At 42.9% G+C, this 21,966-nt stretch overlaps 1 protein-coding gene across 2 annotated transcripts in view; it reads left to right on the top strand.

Moving 5' to 3' along the window:
* The first annotated feature begins 2,101 nt into the window (after positions 1-2,101).
* The window catches only part of pkn2a (protein kinase N2a), a 63,010-nt gene continuing 43,145 nt past the window's right edge, over positions 2,102-21,966 (top strand). For both annotated transcript variants that reach the window (XM_079488769.1, XM_079488768.1), the window contains exons 1-2: positions 2,102-2,429; positions 18,219-18,380. In XM_079488769.1, the coding sequence (XP_079344895.1) occupies positions 2,409-2,429; positions 18,219-18,380 (183 nt within the window). In that variant the 5' untranslated portion in view covers positions 2,102-2,408. The remainder of the gene's footprint in view (positions 2,430-18,218; positions 18,381-21,966) is intronic.

The raw sequence follows: 21,966 nt of genomic DNA, 5'->3' as shown, positions 1-21,966 counted from the left end.
GGAGATAACAAAGAGTCCCGAGCCTTTCAAGTTGTTAAATGGAGCAATTAATATAGTCTCTACCTAAAAGACAGCACTATAGTTTTAATATCTGGCGTCTGTAAATGAAAGCCAGTGTTGTTACCTCATCCCAGGTGAGTGCATCTCAAGAAGTGCAACTATGGAATGCACTTCCCATCACAGTCAGAACTGCAGCCTCACTCCCAATCTTCCGCCGTAGTCTGAAAACCCACCTCTTCAGACTCCACCATGGCCCGTAGCACTTGCCCTAGCCTAGCCCCTTAGATAGCACATTATGTAGACTTAGATAGTATTTTAAACAGACCTATAGCTTGTTACGTGGACAGCTCTAGAATTGCACTTTATGTAGTCATAGCACTTTATAGTACACATGTATAATATATTATATAGTATAGTATGTATAGTTAACATAGATACACCACTGTTACGTTCTTAGTTTATGATTCATGATAACTACTTTTTATATATGTGATGTATGCCATGCTTTTGTTATTGCTTAATGTAAGTCGCTCTGGATTAAGAATTGTAAATTGTAAGAATATATATGCACCAAGTCTTTGTGTGTACTGTACGTACGCCTGTAATCCACGTAACTCGAGAACCGTCCGCCCCACCGACTTCAAATTCGACACACACGTTCCACACCCCCACAGGGAGTGCAGTGCCCGGTGTCGAGGCCGCCGGATTGCCCGTTGTCCAGAACCAGCACAAAAGCATCTGCCCGGGCTCTGGACCTGATCACCCCCTATATCTCCATATATGGAGCTGGCTTGTTCTGACATCACACTGTTTGTTCTGACATCACAATGGTGTTCAGGCTACATATTCAGTCAGACAACTCACCCCGAAAGTGAAGACAACTCACCCCGAAAGTGGCCGAAAGTGAAGACATCTCACCCCTGAAAGTGAAGACATCTCACCCCTGGTGAGTCGTCTTCACGTCGTCTTCACGTTCGGGGTGAGTTGTCAGGACAACTCACATATGGAGTTTATGCAGATGTCAGAACGGTAACAAGACAACTCACCCCTTTTGCCTCTTTTGGTGAGTTGTCAGGACAACTCACCAAAAGAGGCAAAAGGGGTGAGTTGTCTTGTTACCGTTCTGACATCTGCATAAACTCCATATTTGGTCATGCCGCACAAATAACTCCATATATGGGCATAAAAGGGACACAGACAATAACTGGGTGGGGTATTCATTTCCAACTTGCATCATTCCAAGTAGGCCAGTGCCCAATGAGCACCGCTCTAGTACAATACCCGTATAATAGACATGATGACTGGGACTGGTAGGCTATACACTAACACACTTTTGACCTATTTTAATTCTATGCATGCATGACATTAACTTTATCTAGGTGTCTTGATTTTTGGCATACTACTGTTAAATATATTACTAAATAAGTATTGCCACAATTTTAAAATAATCTTAGCATTTATTTTGGCCTGTTCATGTGTTAAGGTTTGGCCCAGCCCCATGGCTCTCCTTTACCACACAAGGTCAGTGGTTCTCAAGGTGGTGTCCGGGGACCCCCGGGGGTCCTTAAGGGGGTTCCAGGGGTCCACAGCGAAATGTATTAATATATCATCAAAATCAGTTTAACCACATGTAATGATTAATCCTATATACATCAGCTATGAAAATAGCCGATATACAGGCTCACAGCGCGTGTCATGATTGTATCTATTCATTTCAAAACCTCTGTGGAATAATCATTTGAAACATTTTAACAACACTAATCTTGTGGGGGTCTCTTATCTGTCACAAACCCCTTTCGGGTGGGGGTCCGAGACTCCGTGGCCAAATACATGTATATTAATTTGAAATTGGGGGCCCTTGACATGAGAATATTTGAGAACCACTCTACCACTGAATGGTAATCTGTGACCAATGACGACATTAATCATCACCCGCTTTGTTTACTCCAGCTAGTGACTGATGATGATGATAAAATGAAGTTCTATGAACCCCAGCAGTATGTGGAATATGAAGAAGTGTACATGATCGCGTCACGTGTGTGTGGATAGGTTGGGTTTAGTGTGTGCAATGCAGACGGATAGGGAGAGGGAGAGAGTCAGAGAGAGCGCCTATGGGCGGACACTGGAACCACCGCCTCTCTCTCTCCTGAAGCACTGGGGACACATTTATGCTCCAGTATCATTTATGAGGACTTAAAACAACTCCCGTGCGCTTTCCGACAGTGCAAGAACGACCAAAGTGTCCAAAGAAGACATGGGACGTGCCGTATTTCCGAGATGACCGATGGTTTGGGTCAAAGAAGAAGTTCTCCATTGAGTTCGAGAGGGAAACTTGAACACAAGGGCTGTTTTTGGATTTCCACCTCCCCTCTCTCTCCGTAGGATTTGATTCAAACAAGAAAACCAAGATGGCCGCCGATTCCGTGCAGGTAGGAAAAGTTGACAACTGTTGCGAAAAGTGCGCAAACTTGTTTTTATGGAGCCCACCAAATCGCATTAAACATCCTCATTTCGCGTTCGTTGCCCCGGTGCATTACGACCAAAAGACGATCATGGATTTTGCGACGAAATTCTGACAGATCCCAAAAGTATTGTCTGGGAATTATCCATGGATCGAGGCCTGGGAAACAATTATCCAATATCCCCGTTTGTAATATTGTATCTGAGTGCGGTAACTGTTGTGGTAAACACAGTGTGTCGAGACGTTACTTTGTATTGTACTTTTAAAAAACAACTCGCAGTCACACGAGTCAGAATACGGTTGTTCTGGGTCGAAACGTTACTTTGAAAGCAAAACAATCTCCACAACCACGTAACAAAGTTTTCCCACTTCTTTCTTTAATGACACTTTTTGTGTTGTAAATGAAGTGAAACATATGTTCCTTGTCACTCCTCTTTAGTAAACAATTCACTTGTTTGAAGTGCTATAGCACTGTTTACCTGTTGTAGCAAACTTCAACACGCTCCATGGGAATCAAAGTTTTACATCTGTACTGTCACGGGACATTACGTTATATAAAAGCAATTTGTATCAAGTAAATGTGTTGTGTGTACATGACAATATTCTATCATGTGAACAGTTATGACTCGGGGAGTAATGTGGTTTCATGACGTCAGTTGATCGCTCAGGCACAACAAAAGTAAAACTATTTAATGACAAACTCATATAAACAAGTTATTTGTACAGTAGCATCCTCAACACATGTCTCCCAAAAGTAATTTTTTAATGTCAGTGAGAAATCTATGCTGTTGGTTATTTACAGTTGTGGGAGTGATTTCAGTGATATAAGTTTAAAGACTGCATTATTATTTCACAATATGTGTCAATGTCTATGTTTCACATCACTTGACAGTGAAACTAAAAACCCATGCTTGAGCCATCTGATAACTGTAGACAGATACCTAATTGGTCCAGAAGGAATTTCCAGTTTTCAGGTAACTCACTGCTTGCATGGGGATCTCCTGTGAGTTACCTGAGACTAACACAAGTTGTGGAGGTACAAACGTACAGCAATGCAAATTAAGTTGAATCAATAAACAAAATATAATATGACTACATAATAAAGGAAAATAAAAACTAAGAACAATTCAAATTTGTGTAGAAAGTAAGTTTTGTCTAAAAAATTACATGTTTATAGTTTATTCACTAATACACTTGTGTGTGTGTGTGTGTGTGTGACGTGTGTGTGTGTGTGTGTGGTGTCACAATATCAGGACAAAGGTTTTGGTCTTCAATGGGAATCATTGTGGCTGAATTACTTGTTTCATGTTGAATGTTAAAATTCAAAAGCATAATGGTGGTGTGTGAGATGAGAACTAGTATTGATTTGTATCTCTTTCAGAAGTATTTAGTGTTATAATATCTATCTTACGTACATAGTACATTCTGGGTGGATGGATATAACATACATGTATTGTTACCAAATCCCAATTTACTTATTTTGTACTGAGATTGTTTTGCTTACAGAGTACAGAGCTGCTATATTCCGAATGGGAGTGTTTCTGCATGAGTACCACAGACTAAGTCCAAATTTCATTCTGACCCCTCCACGAAAAGGCCTCGTTGTCCTGACCCCTTATCCATCATTTATACATTATGGATAAATAGTGTGGACTTTTTCGTCTGTGGCATTATATGAAAAGTGTGGAGACAGAACACAACATTATGGCACATTTTGCAATGTTGAGTCTTATCAAAAGTTCTAACTCTGTCAAGGTTAGCTGTATGTTGTATCTTATACTCTACTGTCCCATAGCTGTGGTTGACAAACTTGACATAGAGTGGAACAAGTCCTATGCAGCAAAGCAACAGGTGTTTCTTTGCTGCACTAACATCCTAGACTTAGTTTATCACTGATTATCCTTTTTAACATTGTGCATTCTTGAACCAGGTAGTCTAATATGTGAAGGACAAACGCATGACTAGCTTGTAGTGATGAATAGCTGTACAGTACATGAAACTCTCCATTAATATTGTGCTTGGAAGCCATTCACTGGATCTAGGTTTATTGGCGTGTGATGCTATTTCTGGTCACACAGCAAGCATTGACCAATAGTGCAGAGGCAGCTGTGAGGTAAGGAGCATGGGTGTCAGGTTGTAGGTTGAGATGGGCTTGGTGGAGAAATGGCAAAGGCTTGGCCTTAAAGCATGAGCCTGGCCAGTGGCTTCAACTTTTCCATTGTCTTTTTGTCTGAATGGAGCTCTTGTTGTGAGTCTTGGGAGCTTTCTGGCTTAAAGAATGAGTTAACCTGCTTACTCTTGGGGTTCATGGCCTAATGTTTACTTTGATTTTCATGTACATTAGGCTCTAAAAATGGGCTCTTAAACAACCATTTCAGTAGCGCACATCGCAATAAGTTATCGTTTAACTTTGTAATAAAACATTGACTTTGAGCTAGTAAGTTCTGCCAAAGTTTCTAATGACGTTGAATGCATTCTGTATTTGCCCTTTGCATCTATAATATAGACTAATGTTGTGTTCAGCAAAGATGTCATAATTTTAGCCCTTTCAGCTAGCGTGAATGTTATATTTTGTTTTACATAGTGGAGTAACGTGTATAGCAACACTTAGTTTAACAAGTTTCATCCATTATGAAACATGCGTAGTGTGAGTGTGGGACATTTACCTACAATTCCTGCTTTACTTGTCTTTGAGGGCTTACGTTCCATGTATGATGTCATTTCCCTTAGTAGGCTCCATCTTTGAGTAACAACAAATGTAAAGCTCTACAGTTCTTTAGTTTACAGTCTTATATTGCGTAGGAAAAGTGGCCCTAAAGGGCCCTTTTTCTGCACAAGTGGCCAGTAAAGCTAAAAGACGCACTACTGTAAGTGCTCGGACTCTTCCTCAAGGTTTATGCTTCTGTCGTTTGATCTCAAATTAAACTACACAGGCCTTCCAAGGGTATATGCTGATTTATTTCCACCTTATCTGATTGGCCTTTCTTGGATTTCCTTGCATTGTCGGCAGTGAAAAAAGGGCCCTGTTTTGTGTCCTCGTGCTATCTTAACGCAGCGCTGGTCAAACACGTCTGCAGTGCAAACAGGTTTTGTAGGGCAGCGAGCGAGGGGAACCTAAGGGAGCTGCCCCTCCTCACTTCACAAGTTGTGACCTCCATTTTACCTATGAGTCATCACAGACACAGACCCTTTGGACGGGGAGATGTACAGTATGTGTGCAAAGTATAATTTCTTCTGAGAGGAGCACCTATAGAGCAGAGGGAGGGGTTTGGTTTTGGTAGAGGACCGTCACAGGCTATAGGACAGGGGTACGGCAGTGTACTCAAGGCCTATGCAAAGCTTCCCACACACGCCTTTATTGATTGTTTTCTTTACCATAGAATAGATCTATCGGCTCTCAGAGGCATAGTCTATATAAGGTCTGTGGAAACAGTGGAACACAAGTTGAAGTTTATTGTAATTTGTTGTAATAATTGTAGATTTCTTTTAAAAATGAATGTAGAATTGTTTTTTATGAATGAACGATGAATCTCTCTTGAAAATGAGACTGTGACCCCAATGGGACTTTGACTGCTGGTGTTTATCTGATTTTAAATAAAAGTTAATAAATAATAAGGCTGTTATGAGACTGCTATTAACGGCGCACGTTTCTTGAAAGGACGCCTTTAGGTGAAATGTGTGCTTTCTGCAGTGCTGACTGGTCAACAGGTGCTGCCAATTTAAGAATCGGCTACACTTGAAAATAAAGAGTCTGAACTCTTTAGAAGTAAGTAGGTACTAGCTAGGTAGTTGTTTTGTTTGGTTGCCAATGCTATATTAGGCAAATACACAGCCCCACCCACTCTTTTCCGCCACACGATTCGCTCTGTATGTGTGTGTGTGTGTGTGTGTGTGTGTGGGGGGGGGGGGGGGGGGGGGACTGGACGACTGGACGACTGGTGTTGTGTTTTTAACGTGGGTTAATTTTAGACGCCACTCTCTCCCTGGAGTGAGATTATGTCCCATTCTGGGCTGCTGTGACCTCACAGAGTTGAGAAGCTAAGAGGGATTTGGCTGCCCCCCCCAGACAGTTTATCTTCCCTGCTGATGTCAATGGCTCGTGTGCTTCTGCATGTTTGTGTGTGTGTCTGGCAGAGAGAGAGAGAGAGGAATTACGAGAGCGAGAGAGAAACAGACGCACTGATAGACTTCTGACATTGGCTATTCTCTTGTCAGCCGATGCTGATGCATAGCGATTGTGTTGAAGGAAGACACGTTTAATATCTCAAGTGTGAGAAGAAGAAGTAGACTTTAGTTGGCCACAGAAACATGCATGGATTTGTTCGTTCGACAGATGTCGTAGAAATGGAGATGGATAATGGTGGTGAAGTTATGGTAAGGTACCGGACTCTGCATAGCTAAGCGTGTCTTAACACTGGTTGACAACTGTATCTAATTCTATTTTACTCTTGTGTTTCATTCAGTGCTGCAAAAACAATTCCGCTATTTTCAGAAATTAGAATCCATTTGTTAAACTTCATATGTTTACCCAGCAATCTCAAATAACCATTGGCGTTGCTAGATATTTTATGTTAAACTCATTTGAGTTGGAATTTAACATTCAGTAGTAGTAATTGTATGGTTGAAAAAGGTTATTAGACTCTTGATATTGTCTTTTCTACGAATGGAGTTGGATTCATTCAGCAGTGTTAAGCTTGTTATGGTGCTACGGTTGCTACCTCTGCGTGGTACTGATTCCATTCTACTCATTGTCTACTTCATTTACCAGTTTAGTTAGTAGCAGTAAGTTGACCGATAAATAAAATGATAGTACAATTATTACATTACTATTAACTCTAGACGTGAGGGCCGCACCTCTGGTTCACAATACCTACATTTTCAACAATTCAAATCACATTTAAATGTTTTTATGAGAAAACATTGACTGGTGAATCAGCAGTGTTCCAACAGCCAGCTGCCAACCACGCAGCTCCTCGCATTAAACACAACACACACAGACACGCACAGAGACACAGGGCCTGTTGACTGATGTACTGTTTGCTTCGTTGTACCATGGCGTATATAGCGGCTAACAGAGCCGATCTACAAGCTCACAATTAGAGTTGTCCGGATACCAAGTACTTCATTTTTAGTACTCGCCGATACCGAGTACCGATACGATTATTTTTGTTGAGTAACCACTGATTTGAGCCCTTTTTTCTCATAGATGCAGATGGATCTCCGATCTACACTTGTCAGTTGGCATTTATGCTTGTAGATCAGCTGTGTTTGGTGATTTGCTGCAGTGTTGGGTCAGACTTCTTCCTGTTGCATTCGTTCAGCCTAGTGTCAATTGGATGTTTTGGTACTCGGGTCAAAGTATCGGGGGCCGGTTCCAAAGTCATACGATTTGTCACACACGTTACCGCAGTGAAATTTGTTCTCCGCATTTGACCCATCTCTTAGAGCGGTGAGCCGCAGCGTGCGCCGCGCTCGGGAATGATTTGATTAGTAGATTTGACCCCCAATCCATTCCCTTTGATGCTGAGTGCCAAGCAGGGAGGCATTGGGTCCCATGTTTTACAGTCTTTGGTATGACCCGGCCGGGGATCGAACCCCGACCTCCCAGTTTCAGGGCGGACACTCTAACCACAAGGCCACTGAGCTGGTGAGTACGAGCACTTGAGGGTGGTATCGGCCCGAGTAACAGATACCGGTATCGGTATCGGAACAACTCTACTCACAATGCGTCACACGATCCGCGCCGATTGTGGGCTTATCCTATCGCATATGCTCCGTGCGATACCACCGTGTATATTCTTTATGGAAGTATAAACCACGCATTAGCTGGCTGCACTGCACAGTGGCATCTGGCGTGGCACAGACTTTCCTTGCAACTTTGTGCAAAATGAATGGATTTACGAACTGCAAGTGATGCAAGTTGTGAGGCCAACATAAAGGTGGAGCATTGATACTAAATATGGCAGTGCTACAATGGACACGGCCTTTCAATTCAAATTCAAAGGAGCTTTATTGGCTTGAGAAAACATACGTTTACATTGCCAAACCAAGTGTCAAAATATAATAAAGACTGTTGAAAATGGGGAAAGTATATACAGTTGGAGGGGGTACAGCATTTTGTAAGATTGCATCGTTATGTACATGTTATAGGTATAAATCTTTTTTGAAACATTTTTTTTGAAACATTTTTTTCTGAAAACTATTCAAATAGTATACAAAAGAATCCTCAGATTTAAAGGAGAATTCCATGCTAGAAGGCTTTCTTACCTTTTTATTTGTAGTTGTTACGTCCCCACCAAAGAGGTCCAGGTGTTATTTTGTGCAAAAGCGCATTATTGGCTATTTCCCCTACCATAAGCCACCAATGAATTGAATTGAATTGCATTGAATTTAATGGGGCATTGGGGTGTTGTGCTAATTCGCTTATTTCCATCGCTCAAAAAACATTTATTTTCTATATATCCTCTCTTCATAATGTAAATAGTACACTTTCCTACTTATTTCGATGGAAATAAGCGAATTAGCACAAAAACCCAACCCGGGGCTTATATTAGGGGAAATAGCCAATAATGCACTTTTGCACAAAATAACACCTGGACCTCTTTGGTGGGGACATAACAACTACAAATAAAGGCAAGAAAGCCTTCTAAGTTCTAGCATGGAATTCTCCTTTTTAAGATGTGTTTAAAGGTAGCAGCTCTGTTTACACATGCAGTTGGTCTAGCGGTTTACAGATAGTAGTCCTTAGGGTGGTTGTTTTCCATTGGCTGACCTTCTATTGTCGCAACAGTTCACAGATCTTGCTGCTGTGTTTGCACTTTGTTGTATTTCTCCCAATGGGTATGGGCGTTTTTTGTCGTTGAAACGGAATCCAAAGGAAAGTACGCACATCTCTAAAAAACGTTCAGGTGCTGAACAAAAAGATACGTACAGGAGAAGGAGAGAATGTCCACACACTGTTGAGTAGCTCCCACTGGACATTTTATTTGATAAAGGATGACAACGTTTCGACCCCTTATGGGTCAACGACAGAATAGGCGTGTTATATACAGTTTGTTCATTGTTAAAAGTTTTAACAATGAACAAGCCGCTGTTTGCAATGATGATAATTACAATGACACACCCACCACATCTATGAAGTCAGGCTGAGTAGTAGTGTCAAGCCAAGAACACATAGATTAAATACAACTTACTAGAGGCACTTAAGGCCAACTGTTAGTTATATGTATAAATATCAAGGGTAAGGTGATACAGACTGAGTTACAGAACAACTGATTAATTAACTGTAACCAAACACAATATAACACCGCAAAAAATAAAATAAAAACAACACTGCCTAAATGAAGTGACCAGAATGAGGAAAATAATAAAGAGTAGTAAGGTACCGTCCGTGCAATTACAGTATAAAATAAAATAGGACATAGCATATGGACATTATGGTAAGAAAACACTATATACACAAAAAGTTTTTTGTCGTTGGTCATAGTTTCAAACTCAATTTGGGTTTCAAGATCAAATAAAGCTTATTACAGTATGTACGTTACTAGCCTATCTACATAATCAGCCGTTTGTAACCTCTTTCAACCTTCTTTGATAGAGTGACAGACCGGAAACGAGGAGAGAGACGGGGAGCAAGTGACATACAGAAAAGTTCCTCAGGAACGGGACTCGAACTCGCATTAGGTGCCTGAGACCGCTAGGCCGGCCCGGGCCGCATTGTAGGACTTTGAAAGTGGTCGGGGGTGATCGTTAAGCATTTCAAACTACACTACTCTTTCTTTAAATCGGCTGCCATAATATCATTGTGGTTTTCAGTCACACTATACTACTACTATACTACATACTATATACATACATCTGTGTTTATTTCAATTAATTGTAACTGACGCCTCACGAAAATGTGCAAGGCTCCGTGATATATAATGCACAAGACCAAGACAAGACGCTATTGATTGTCATTAAATAATTCTCTATATGTCTCTGTCTCTCTCTGTGTGTGTGTGTCTCTCTCTCTCTCTCTCTCAATGAAACAAACAATTCAACCAACTTATTTAGTTTTAGTAATTTAGAAGCATTTCCTTGGTCGATCACTGTGATAAAATCATGTATTCCAGTCATGATATGGACGAACCTTAATGTACATACATGTAGGCCTACTCTAGAGGCCTACAGTAGGTGACAAAGGAATTATATCCCCTGATTCCACTCATACCTGTAACCTTAATAAAAATCACACCCGTGTGAACTAAGGTTGGGCGATATGCCAATGTTTTTCAATCGCCCATCGTCTGTCCAAAAATCGCCGATGGACGATATATTCGTGTCATAAAAGTAAAGTGAGAACAGCTCACTACAGGTCGCAAAAAAGCCAGATCTACAAGCTCTCAAGGCGCCGCGTCCTGCCTGCTTTTGCAGCGCTGTTCGCTACGCGTTGAGAGCTTGTAGATCCGTCTATTTTTGCAGCGCAGCTGCGCAGCCAGGGTAACAAAATAAAAAATAAGTTACAGGTGGAGATGAAGTGAAGTTGGAACGGACAAGCAGCTGCAAGCCAAGCTAACATCACAACCACTGGCTGGTGACAGTGTTGTTAGCCGCAGCAACATGTAGCCTGCCCTTGTAACTTCTCCTCCTCCCCGGAGAACTCTTGCCTCCCCGCACCGTCGGAGGGCTGCTGCTGCTGATCCACAAGCTCTCAAGGCATCGCGTCCTGCCTGTTTTTGCAGCGCTGTTCGCTACGCGTTGAGAGCTTGTAGATCTGTCTATTTTTGCAGCGCTGGTGTCGGGGTTCGTTCACGTTGTCAATAAAAAAATAACCTAGATTACAGGCGGAGATGAAGTTCAATCAGTGGGTTGAATCAGTAGCTAAACTAAGCGCTAAACTAACGATCCCCGAGCCTACACTAGCAGCCTGTTTTTTATTTTCCCCCCGACTTCACGGGTGGCGCATTGGGATTGTGATGAGACACGAGACAGCAGTGTGCATTCTGTTGTGACTGTATATTATTAAACTGCATGGGTCTGGACTCCGGAGCATAAACAACATGTAGGCTACAGTACAGTAGCCTCCCTCGGCTCGGTCCCTCCCAGCCTTTACTCTGGCTGCCAGAGTGTTCCCCGATGCTGCGGTGCGGGGACTGGGAGCATACCATTACGGGAGGAGGGGTTTTCCACCCGGCCGCTGTTACTACTTTGCTGGCCCAAATTGATTTTGCAAAAGAAAAAAATCGTCCCGAAAAATCGCCTAATAAAAATATTCGGCGATTGGACTCGTACATTCGCGATTGACGATAGATTCGTATCGTCACCCAACCCTAGTGTGAACTGAGTGGTGCAACTCCCCTCTCTCTCTCTCTCTGTAATTAGCAGGCAACAGTGCAACACTCTATCTCTCTCTGTTTCTGGCAAAACAGCGCCACTTTTGCCCCTACTGGTACTCTAACATAACATAGTCGCATAGTCCCGGACATTGCTGTTCCTTGGAGTGGTTGCACCACTAAAAAATTGATGGCTGCAACAGAGAAGGAGCGCACATGCTCCAAAATGTCTGGACTTTCCTGCTCCATCCTGATGCTGATTCAAGCAATTATTTTATAGCGTGGCTAACTATATTTACCGGTAATACTGTAATATCAACATTGCTTTACCAATATTTGTAACACCCAAATTTTCCCAGGGGGATCAAAAGGTCTATATTCATCCGTCTGTAAAAAAAACACACAAAAGTCAATGTTTGGCCAATTCTGACAGCACACACACACACACACACACACACAGCTCTCTCTCTGTTTACCTCTACCTCTTTCCCCCTCTGTAGTGTGTGTTCCGCGTGTGCACAGCTCGTCCCCCGACTGTGCACCTTTGCTCACTCTCCCATTCTGTTTCGCAATGTTTTTTTCAAGTCCCGCCCGTGGTTGAGCCCCTCTTCGCACCCATTGGTTGCCGTCTCTTGGTTGGACACTTTGGACAGAAATCCTTTCTCTCCATCCACTACCATTGAAAGAACAGATTTTTCAGTTGCTTCGTGTTGCTATAAATGTGTATTAACCCATTTTGACCTGAGATCAGATTCTAAAAATGTCTTCTACATCCCGACAGTTTTCTGAAAAGGCTATGTTTCTTCCATTTTTCAAAAATAGCAGACCTACAAGCTCGTAGCGCGCCACTCGGTGGCGCGCTATGAGCTTGTAGATCTGCTATTTTTCAATAGCTAAAGCATAACATAATGCTAACACCAAAAGGGGTTCCCGCCCCAGAATGGGTTAAATTCTTATTTTAAACTTGGCCTCAATAAAAATTAACATCTCGGGTGCAGTACAGTGACTGGGCATAAAATATGTTTTTTAAATGTTTTAGCAAATTCAACGTAAACGAACATAAGGCAGAACCAGGGAGGAACGAGGCTGAAAGAGCCTGCTGGTTGGTCAGTCAGGGACCAATCGGAAGCCTGACATTGACATTTTTGGTTGTGGGCAGGAGCGGTGGTCCTATCCAGTGACCCTCCTCTACTAGTCACCTGCTGGCTGGTACTGTGCTCTCATTGGCTGTAGCACAGATCTGTTCACTGTAGTGATCGCGACTCCATTCATACTGTAGGATTTCCAGTCGGTGACAAATAAAAGCCAAATATCTAATGTGCTTTAGTGCTAGATGATCTAGAAACGCTTGGGAAGGCATCGCCTGGCGCTGGAATCGCGTCCGGATAGTCCTGCAAAGACTTTCGCACACAGCAAGCCAAAACCATGGGCGAGCGTAGCCCGATCTTGCGTCAGATCGGGGCGTTTTATTGGCGAGTGCCAGAAAAGGTCCCCGACGGAATAATTGGAGCAAATCTCTTGCATAGTAGCCCTTCGTTGAACAAGGTCGCGATGCATAGCCTGCCCTGAAACATTAGTTTATTCTCTAATATTACAGCACATGATGCGGATGGTGTATAATCATCACTTGTCCGTTTGGTTTCGCCATGGAACTCGCTTGGAAGCCAGAACCTCAATAGAGGGTGGCTATGTGCATGCATAAAGTGAGTGGCAAAGTGAGTTTAACGTTGTTTACCCCATTTTGACCTGAGATCAGATTCTAAAAAATGTCTTCTACATCCTGACAGTTTTCTGAAAAAGCTATGTTTCTATGTCAGTGGTTCTTCGATTTTTCAAAAATAGCAGACTTACAAGCTCGTAGCGCGCCACTCGGTGGCGCGCTATGAGCTTGTAGATCTGCTATTTTTCAATAGCTAAAGCATAACATAATGCTGACACCAAAAGGGGTTCCCGCCCAAAATGGGTTAATGCAATCAGATAGGACTTTTCCTATGCATGTATGAGCTGTCAAGGCCAGAAAGACGTTTTTTCCCCCCGCATAACTTCCGGGTATGATGATGATGTCACGTGCATACCCCTCTATAGAGCGTCGCAGTCCCGCCCCCTTGTCACGACGAACGACGATCGGCCCAGAAGAGAATTTCCCATTCATTTTTCCCATAGATGTTTTAAAAAAGAACAAACACCCTCACACTGTCTTCAAATGCAGTGAAGAAACTTTCACTGCCTCCTATGCGGCCTTCATCAGGCTATCTTTATAAACTAAAAAAACATAAAGATGGCCGAAACGTTGCTGTTTCCCTATTAAAGGTTTTTCACTGTATTTGAAGACAGTGTGTGGGTGTTTGTTCTTTTTCATTGTCGGGCACCTGTCGCCTGTAGGTGTGCAAAAGCCTTGCTTTCCATAGATGTTTCAAAAAGTATTTATTTAACGACCGTTAAGCCTCAGACAAAGCCAACTCGGCTTGACAATAAACACTTTTTGGTCCGAACAAATAATTAGAAGAAAAGAAAAAGAAAAAAGGTGTTGTACCCTGCCCTTTTTGAGCAATACGCAACTATGTATGCGTGTCCCTGTGTGTGTGTGTGTGTATGTATGTTCATTTCAGCATGGCATTGTTAGGTGGCTAGCGCTGTGTGACCTGGGGTTTGTTGCACTAGAGTTCAGTACAGTACCTATAGCAATAACAATTAACAACATAGTTCACACAGCTATGATTCATTTTTTCTTCTTTCTAATTATTTGTTCGGCCCAAAGAATTGTGTTTTTTTCGTCATGATTTGTCAGCAGCCGAGTTGGCTTTGTCCGAGGCTTAAAGGTCTTTAAATAAATACTTTCTGAAACGTCTATGGGAAAAAAATGAATAGGAAATTCTCTTTTCCGGTCCGCTCGTCGGGGGCGGGACTCCAACGCTCTATACTATAGAGCGTTGGAGTGTGCGTGTGGCGTGTGTGTGTGTGTGTGTGTGTGTGTGTGTTAGGTTGCGCACAGGTGGTGAAAAACAAACATGCTGTTTTCGTGCTCAGACCCAGCCACCCACCCAGCCACACATAGCTCCGTAAGGGAGTGGTTGCACCACTCAAAAAGAAGAAAAAAAAGGGCCCTGTCTCATCTCTCTCAGCTAAGGGGTCTTTAGCCTGAAATACCGCTGCATTACAATATTAGTAGCATTTTAGGTTAATGATAATGCTATAGAGTCTAATAGTCTATAGGTAAAAGTAAATAATACCACTGCTAATGGAAACCAGCTGCCACCTAGCTGCGTATGGTTCCGTTCTGTCCCCAGTGTAGCCCCCCCCTCCCCCTCGTAAGGGTACTGACCCTCTGGTGGGACATCACATCACTACTGTGTTTTTAATGACCTTTTAAGGTCACTTCTTAATCTCCTTTGTTACGATGCCTGCTGTGAGGATGCAGGTTAAGCATTAGTACAAACACCAAGTCACTAAGTCAGATAGCCTCTCTTAAGTTTGGAACACTTCAAACTTCTAACTTTGTTAGAAATGATACATTGTAGGAATAGCCTATGTTAAGTGAGGTTTGATCTTGTATTTAAATCATCAGAACTTAGCACAGATCTATGAAATCTTGCTGTGATTAGGCCTACATCTTATTTTATTTTTTTATGTTTTTTTTGTGGCTTTCGCCTTTATTTTATATTTTTTATGGAGGGACAGACAGTAGGCTGACAGGAAATGGGGAGAGAGATGGGGGGGGGGAAGACATGCAGTAAAGGCCGTCGGGATCGGGAGTCGAACCCACGGCACACTGCCAGGCTGGATTACCAGCCAAGGTGCCTGGACCATTGAGCCATGGCCCAGGCCCCTACATCTTATTCTAATAACGGTAATTGGCAATGCTTGCTTTAGTGTAGGGGTGACCAAAAGGTAGATTGTGATCTACCAGTACTAGGGGCAGTGGGGCGGTGGTGGCTCAGGGGTAGAGTGGCTGGATGGTAACCGCAAGGTTGCCAGTTCGAACCTGGGCTCCCCCAGAGTTAGTGTCGAAGTGTCCTTGAGCAAGACATTATGTAAAGCGCCTTGGATAAATGCGCTATATAAATGCACCATTTACCATTTAGATCACAAAGGCTGTGCAGGTAGACCATTTGTTTTGGTTGGTAGATCTTGTTGAGCTGGTCATTTTAAAAGTAGTTCTCAAGTCAAAAAGGTATGGACTATGATTGGACTACTTCCTACGTCCAGTCATTTCTGCAGGGAAATGCTCGACCAATGACAACAAAGCTTCTAGGAAAATCTTTGAATACACATTGCGGCCAAGGGGGCAGGCAGACTTTCCAACGTTGAAGCTCTGGGTCCTAGTGGTAGGAGGAGGGACTACAGGCGGACCCGTGGATTCATGACCGGGAAACCCCGTGCAGCTGGGCTTTAACGTTGAGCGCTCGGTTGCCCTACGTCACTCAGGACCTCAAAGTTGAGGTCCTGGGAGGGACTTCCGGCAGTCTTCCGGGTGCTTCAAAACGCCACTGAGCAACTTCCACTGACATGAATAGCTGGGGGGGCGGAGCTTCGCGCCAGTTCAGTCTCTATTATATATATACTCTATGATTGCGGCCCCTAGATGTGTCACAGAGACTAATGTTTTGGGGGACAAATGTCATTAACCCATTTTGGGCGGGAACCCCTTTTGGTGTTTTAGAACATTATGTTGTAATCTAGGCTCTAGCTATTGAAAAATAGCAGATCTACAAGCGCATAGCGCGCTATGAACTTGGGGATGGAAGGAAGGAAGGAATAGCTATGGTCTAAGCCAGAGGTGTCAAACTGGTGATCCGTGGGCCGCATGCGGAATGTTGTCACTGATGGGCTCGTTAACAGTCTATTCAACTACTAGTTGAGTTGTTGTGGATTACTCTCCTCACACTCTGATACAGCAGGACATGGAGAGGCTAACCATAGTTGTTACAGCTCAGTAGAGTTTAATTTCCCTTACCAAGTGAGGAATATAGTCTACTTACACACGATAGTCAAAGCAAAGAGATGCAAAGTGTCAGCTTTCATGATGGCTACAATTTGCCATTTTGGATATTTTTGATAAAATAATGATTGCATTTTTAACTATTTTCGAGTGGTTTATTGGGTCTTTTTTCCACATCTCATACCAAACGTCTTGTAGCCTACAACTGTAATACAAATAAAGTCAATTTATGTCAATAAACAGTCTAGAAAACAAAGCCAAGTATCAAGTAGTGTAAGTCAACCCATGTGAGCTGCAACTGGGCGCGGCCCTCATCAAGTCACCTTTCGCGCAATGTGGCCCTTGCCCCAAAATGAGTTTGACACCCCTGGGTTAAAACATTGACATATTAGCTATTTTAAATGGAATGGTCACTCATAACCATACTGTCGATCCGCTACTTTCAGTGTGTGACACCTTCGTGCGACAAACTATAGGCACAACAGTACGACGGCTGGTCTTGACTGGGAAGGAAAGATGGCATAACTCGGGAAATGATTGCTGATCAAACATCTGTTCAACAACAAACTATATGATTTGACATGAATTAACATGAATGTATTAACCCATTCTGGGCGGGAACCCCTTTTGGTATTATGTTATAATTTAGCTATTGAAAAATAGCAGATCTACAAGCTCATAGCGCGCCACCGAGTGGCACGCTATGAACTTGTAGGTCTGCTATTTTTGAAAAATCTTTAAAATGTGCCTCAAATCTTTCAGAAAATTGTCATGATTTAGAAAACATTTTTTTTTAAATTTCGACGTCAGGCCTGAATGGGTTAAGAGCACCAATTACCCAATATCAGCGTCCAGTCCACAGCTGCATATCGTCTGATATATGATATTGCCACTGCTTTGGTGTAGTGTCCTGGTATAGTGTCCACTGTGTCGAATAGTTATTTTGAGAGTCGAATATTAGATTATCCTGTGAAATTGCTAGACGTGATCATGAAACCAAGGGCATAGAGAGGCGAGACATGACGACGCGAGTTGTATTTGGGTCCTTTTCATCATCTGTGGCTGTGCACTAAACTGTCTGAGCTACCGGGGATCCCTGTATCTGGAACCTTAACTTAATGTTCTGCAATGCAAGCGCAGTGCATTGAGCATCTTGCAACTGACCTGCTAAATCTCCAGGTGTATTTGTTGCACATCCAGAGAGTTAAGCCATTTTGGGCGGGAACCCCTTTTGGTGTTAGCATTATGTTATGCTTTAGCTGTTGAAAAATAGCAGATCTACAAGCTCATAGCGCGCCACCGAGTGGCGCGCTACGAGCTTGTAGGTCTGCTATTTTTGAAAAGTCGAAGAACGACTGACATAGAAACAGCTTTTTCAGAACACTGTCAGGATGTAGAAGACATTTTTAGAATCTGATCTCAGGTCAAAATGGGTTAAGCGGCCCCAAAAAAAGTCCTGATATAGCCCTGTTTTTGACTCCTCCTCGTCCTTTTATCTCCTCAGGGGGATGCCGGTATGCTGGTATCGGAACGGCTAGGTCTGGGAAACAACCTGGATCTGTCGGACACCATGGTGCAGCAGAAGCTGGATGAGATCAAGGAGCAGATCCGCCGTGAGATCCGCAAGGAGCTGAAGATCAAAGAAGGGGCCGAGAACCTGCGAAAGGTAACAACGTTGTGCATTTATCTCTTGTTGCTTTTACAACAGTAAGGACCAACGATTGCCAGCATAGGATGAACATGGTAATGCGTAGTAGCTCTCACTAGCATCGTAGCTTAAAGTCTGAGTTAAAGGGATAGTTCAGATTTTTTTAACTTAAGCTGTATGAAATACTTGCCATTAATATAGTGGTTGCAACTGTATTAATTGATTGCCCGAGTCTCGTGGTGGGTGTTCTGCTCTGGTTTTGGTGAAATATTAAGTAGTTCTGGTCATTTTGTGGGGGGCACAGGGGACCACGCATTAAAAGTAAATGAATCCACAAAACTAACAATTTGTATTGTTGACCTATTTCTAAAATATTAGTGCAAAAGACAGTTTTGCGGAACAAAACGAGCCATCATCAAGCAGTGATGCGTTTGCTATGAGCAAGGAGAGTTTCACCTGCCGATCAGAGCTTTCATAGTTGTAAAAAAAAAAAAGAAGATATCTGCAAGCTTACAACGCGTCGCGTTTTAAACATGTTACGAGATCAACGTATTTTGAACCAATATTCCACATTTGAATATTCCTTTGAATATTAAAAATCACACCCGTGTGAACTGAGTGGTGCAACTCCCCTCTCCCCCTGCCCCCCCCCCCCCCCCCCCCCCCCCTCTCTCTCTCTCATTAGCAGGCAACAGTGCAGCACTATCTCGCTCTCTCTCTGTTTCTGGCATAACAGCGCCACTTTTGCCCCTAGTGGTACTCATAGTCACATAGGTTAACACATAGGTTAACACGGACATTGCTGTTCCTTGGAGTGGTTGCACCACTCAAAAATAAAAGAACATTCGACTATAAAAAATGTATGTTTCAATTAAAATAATCTGCCACGCAACTCTGGGGGTCTCTAAACGGCAGTTGATCACAGAGCCTTTTAGTCTGAGAGTCTGACACAAGTCTGCCCTCATCGTATGACAGTGTCGTGGTTGAACGCAAACCGATCCACCGAGTCCATACAGAGGAAGAAAGACACTTTTGCTGTGTTTTGAATTAAAGTGATATATCACTTTCAAATGAAATATATTAAATATAAATGAAATAAGTTAAAGAAAAAACACGCCCCCCGGGCCCTCACTAGCCTCGAAACTAATATCACTGGATGGATATTAGTCTCGTCCCTCTCGGTATCAGATTATTTTTTTCTCGCAATGTCCCGCCCCATATTACCACATACTGGGCCCTGGTTGGTTATAGCCTGGTTCCAGACGAATCTGGTTGCCTCGTCGTCACCACTTCGGCCGTGAGAGGGGCCAGACAAAGGGCCGATTCATACTCCTATTTTACTGCTGTTTCGGCACTGTAGTGCCGAAATGATTTCGGCTCGTCAGAAATTTTCAGTAGCACCGAAGAGCCGACTTTAAGACGGTACCCGCCCCCCCGAACCTCAAATGACGTCACATTGTAGGCTCTACAGCGCCGAACCGACTTTTATTCGGCTCTAAAATAGGAGTATGAATCGGCCCTTAATCTGCCTGGGGCAATATGCAATGGCAAAGGCAGATGATGGCTGGCTATGCGAGACTAGGCCCTCACATAGAAGGACAATATCAGCCACTAGAACCAAGGAGGGTTTTCAATGAATCTATCAACGAGTTACACACATCGTTGAAAGTGAAATATCCGTTTTAAGTTTTACTGCATACAATAGTTTATATTAAAAATAATTTATATTCGATACGTGGTGTTTCAAAAGGAATATTCAAAAGTCAATGTTTGGCCAATTCTGACAGCTCTAACGCGCGCGCGCACACACACACACACACACACACTGTCACATACATATTAGAGATGTACCGATACAATTTGGTCCTTCCCAATACCAATTCCGATAACGGTGCGTATCAGTTGATACCGAGTACCGATCCGATATCGGTGTGTAATTTAAACAAATCTAGGACAGTTGTTCTCAAAGTGGGGTTCAGGGACCATCTGGATTCCCTGAGGGGGTTCAACATGGTCAGTTTCGGCCTGGGCCGTGGCTCAGCGGTCCAGGCACCTTGGCCGGTAGTCCGAGTCTGGCAGTGTGCCGCGGGTTCGACTCCCGATCCCGACGGCCTTTACTGCATGTCACTCCCCCATCTCTCTCCCCCATTTCCCTCTATACAAAAATAAAATAAAGGTGAAAGCTGCAAAAAAAACAAACATTTTGTACAGTCACCGTTATGGGAGCAGGGCTTGACATTAACTTCTTGAGGCACTTGTCCTTCGGACAAGTAAACTTCCCATTCACTTGTCTGGGCACAAAGTCACTTGTCCGAAGCACAAGCACACACAAATACATTATAAATCAACCAACTGCGACTGTGGCTCAAGAGGTAGAGCAGGCGGTCCAATGATCCATGGGTCGGCGGTTCGAATCCCGGCTCCTCCTGTCTACATGTCGAAGTGTCCTTGGGCAAGACACTGAACCCCAAATTGCTCCCGATGTGCTGGTTGGTACCTTGCATGGCTTCCGCTGCAATCGGTGTGTGAATGGGTGAATGTAATGCACAATCTATGTAAAGCGCCTTGGATAAAGGCGCTATATAAATGTACCATTTACCATTTAACTGTTGGTTTTGGTGAATACATGTTTGACTATTAGATGAATATTCTCAGTTTACAAGTTAATAGCCCCTATCTTACATTTCATGTATTCCAAATACACAGCCATAGATTGGTCCTATACCGTGTACAGTTAGCAGACTGACCTCGCTGGCATTTAAACTTGTAGCACTACATGTGTACTCACCCAATATTTAATTTCTAAGACTTTGAGTCAGGTATAATGTCCTCTAATAGACATATCCATTTGAAAGTTCTGGCAGAAAATGTGTGTTAACCCATTTTGGGTGGGAACCCCTTTTGGTGTTAGCATTATGTTGTGCTTTAGCTATTGAAAGAACGACTGACATAGAAACATATCTTTTTCAGAAAACTGTCAGGATGTAGAAGACATTTTTAGAATCTGATCTCAGGTCAAAATGGGTTAAGTAAAACATCTCCACTTTTACCCACGAGATTCACACCACATTCTCTTGTCAGCGAGGAAATTACCTGAAATGACTGCTGGACTGAAAATATGAAAATTTCCTTTGGGGAACAGTTGGGGCATACAATTCACAGGTGCGTTGCGATTGGTGTGGGGTAATTGATCACACCACCTGTGCCCCATTACCATACATTTGTGCTTCCCAGTTCTACACTCATTCCGGGCCCCTCGCTGTAGAGAATGTGCAGCTTGTGGAGATATTTGACTAAATACACGTTTTCTGACAGAACTTTCAAATGGATATGAAACTAGTCTCCAAAACAACTCAAAGTCTTAGGAATTAATTATTGGGTCAGTACACACGCAGTTTAAATGCCTATGAGGTCAGTCTGCTCAGTGTGCTGGATAGGACAGATCTATATGGCTGGAGTATTTGCTGAATAGATGAAATGTATGTAAAGATCACAGGCATTCTAGGGCTAACATGTTGAAAGGAATGAAAATACACCCCCACACTGTGTATCTGCAACGTTTCGGTCCCTCCGGACCTTCTTCAGGCAACATGTTAACAGAAGT

Source organism: Electrona antarctica, assembly GCF_951216825.1.
Source record: "Electrona antarctica genome assembly, chromosome: 19".
NCBI lineage: Eukaryota > Metazoa > Chordata > Actinopteri > Myctophiformes > Myctophidae > Electrona > Electrona antarctica.
This window is presented reverse-complemented; position numbering and strand designations above follow the sequence as displayed.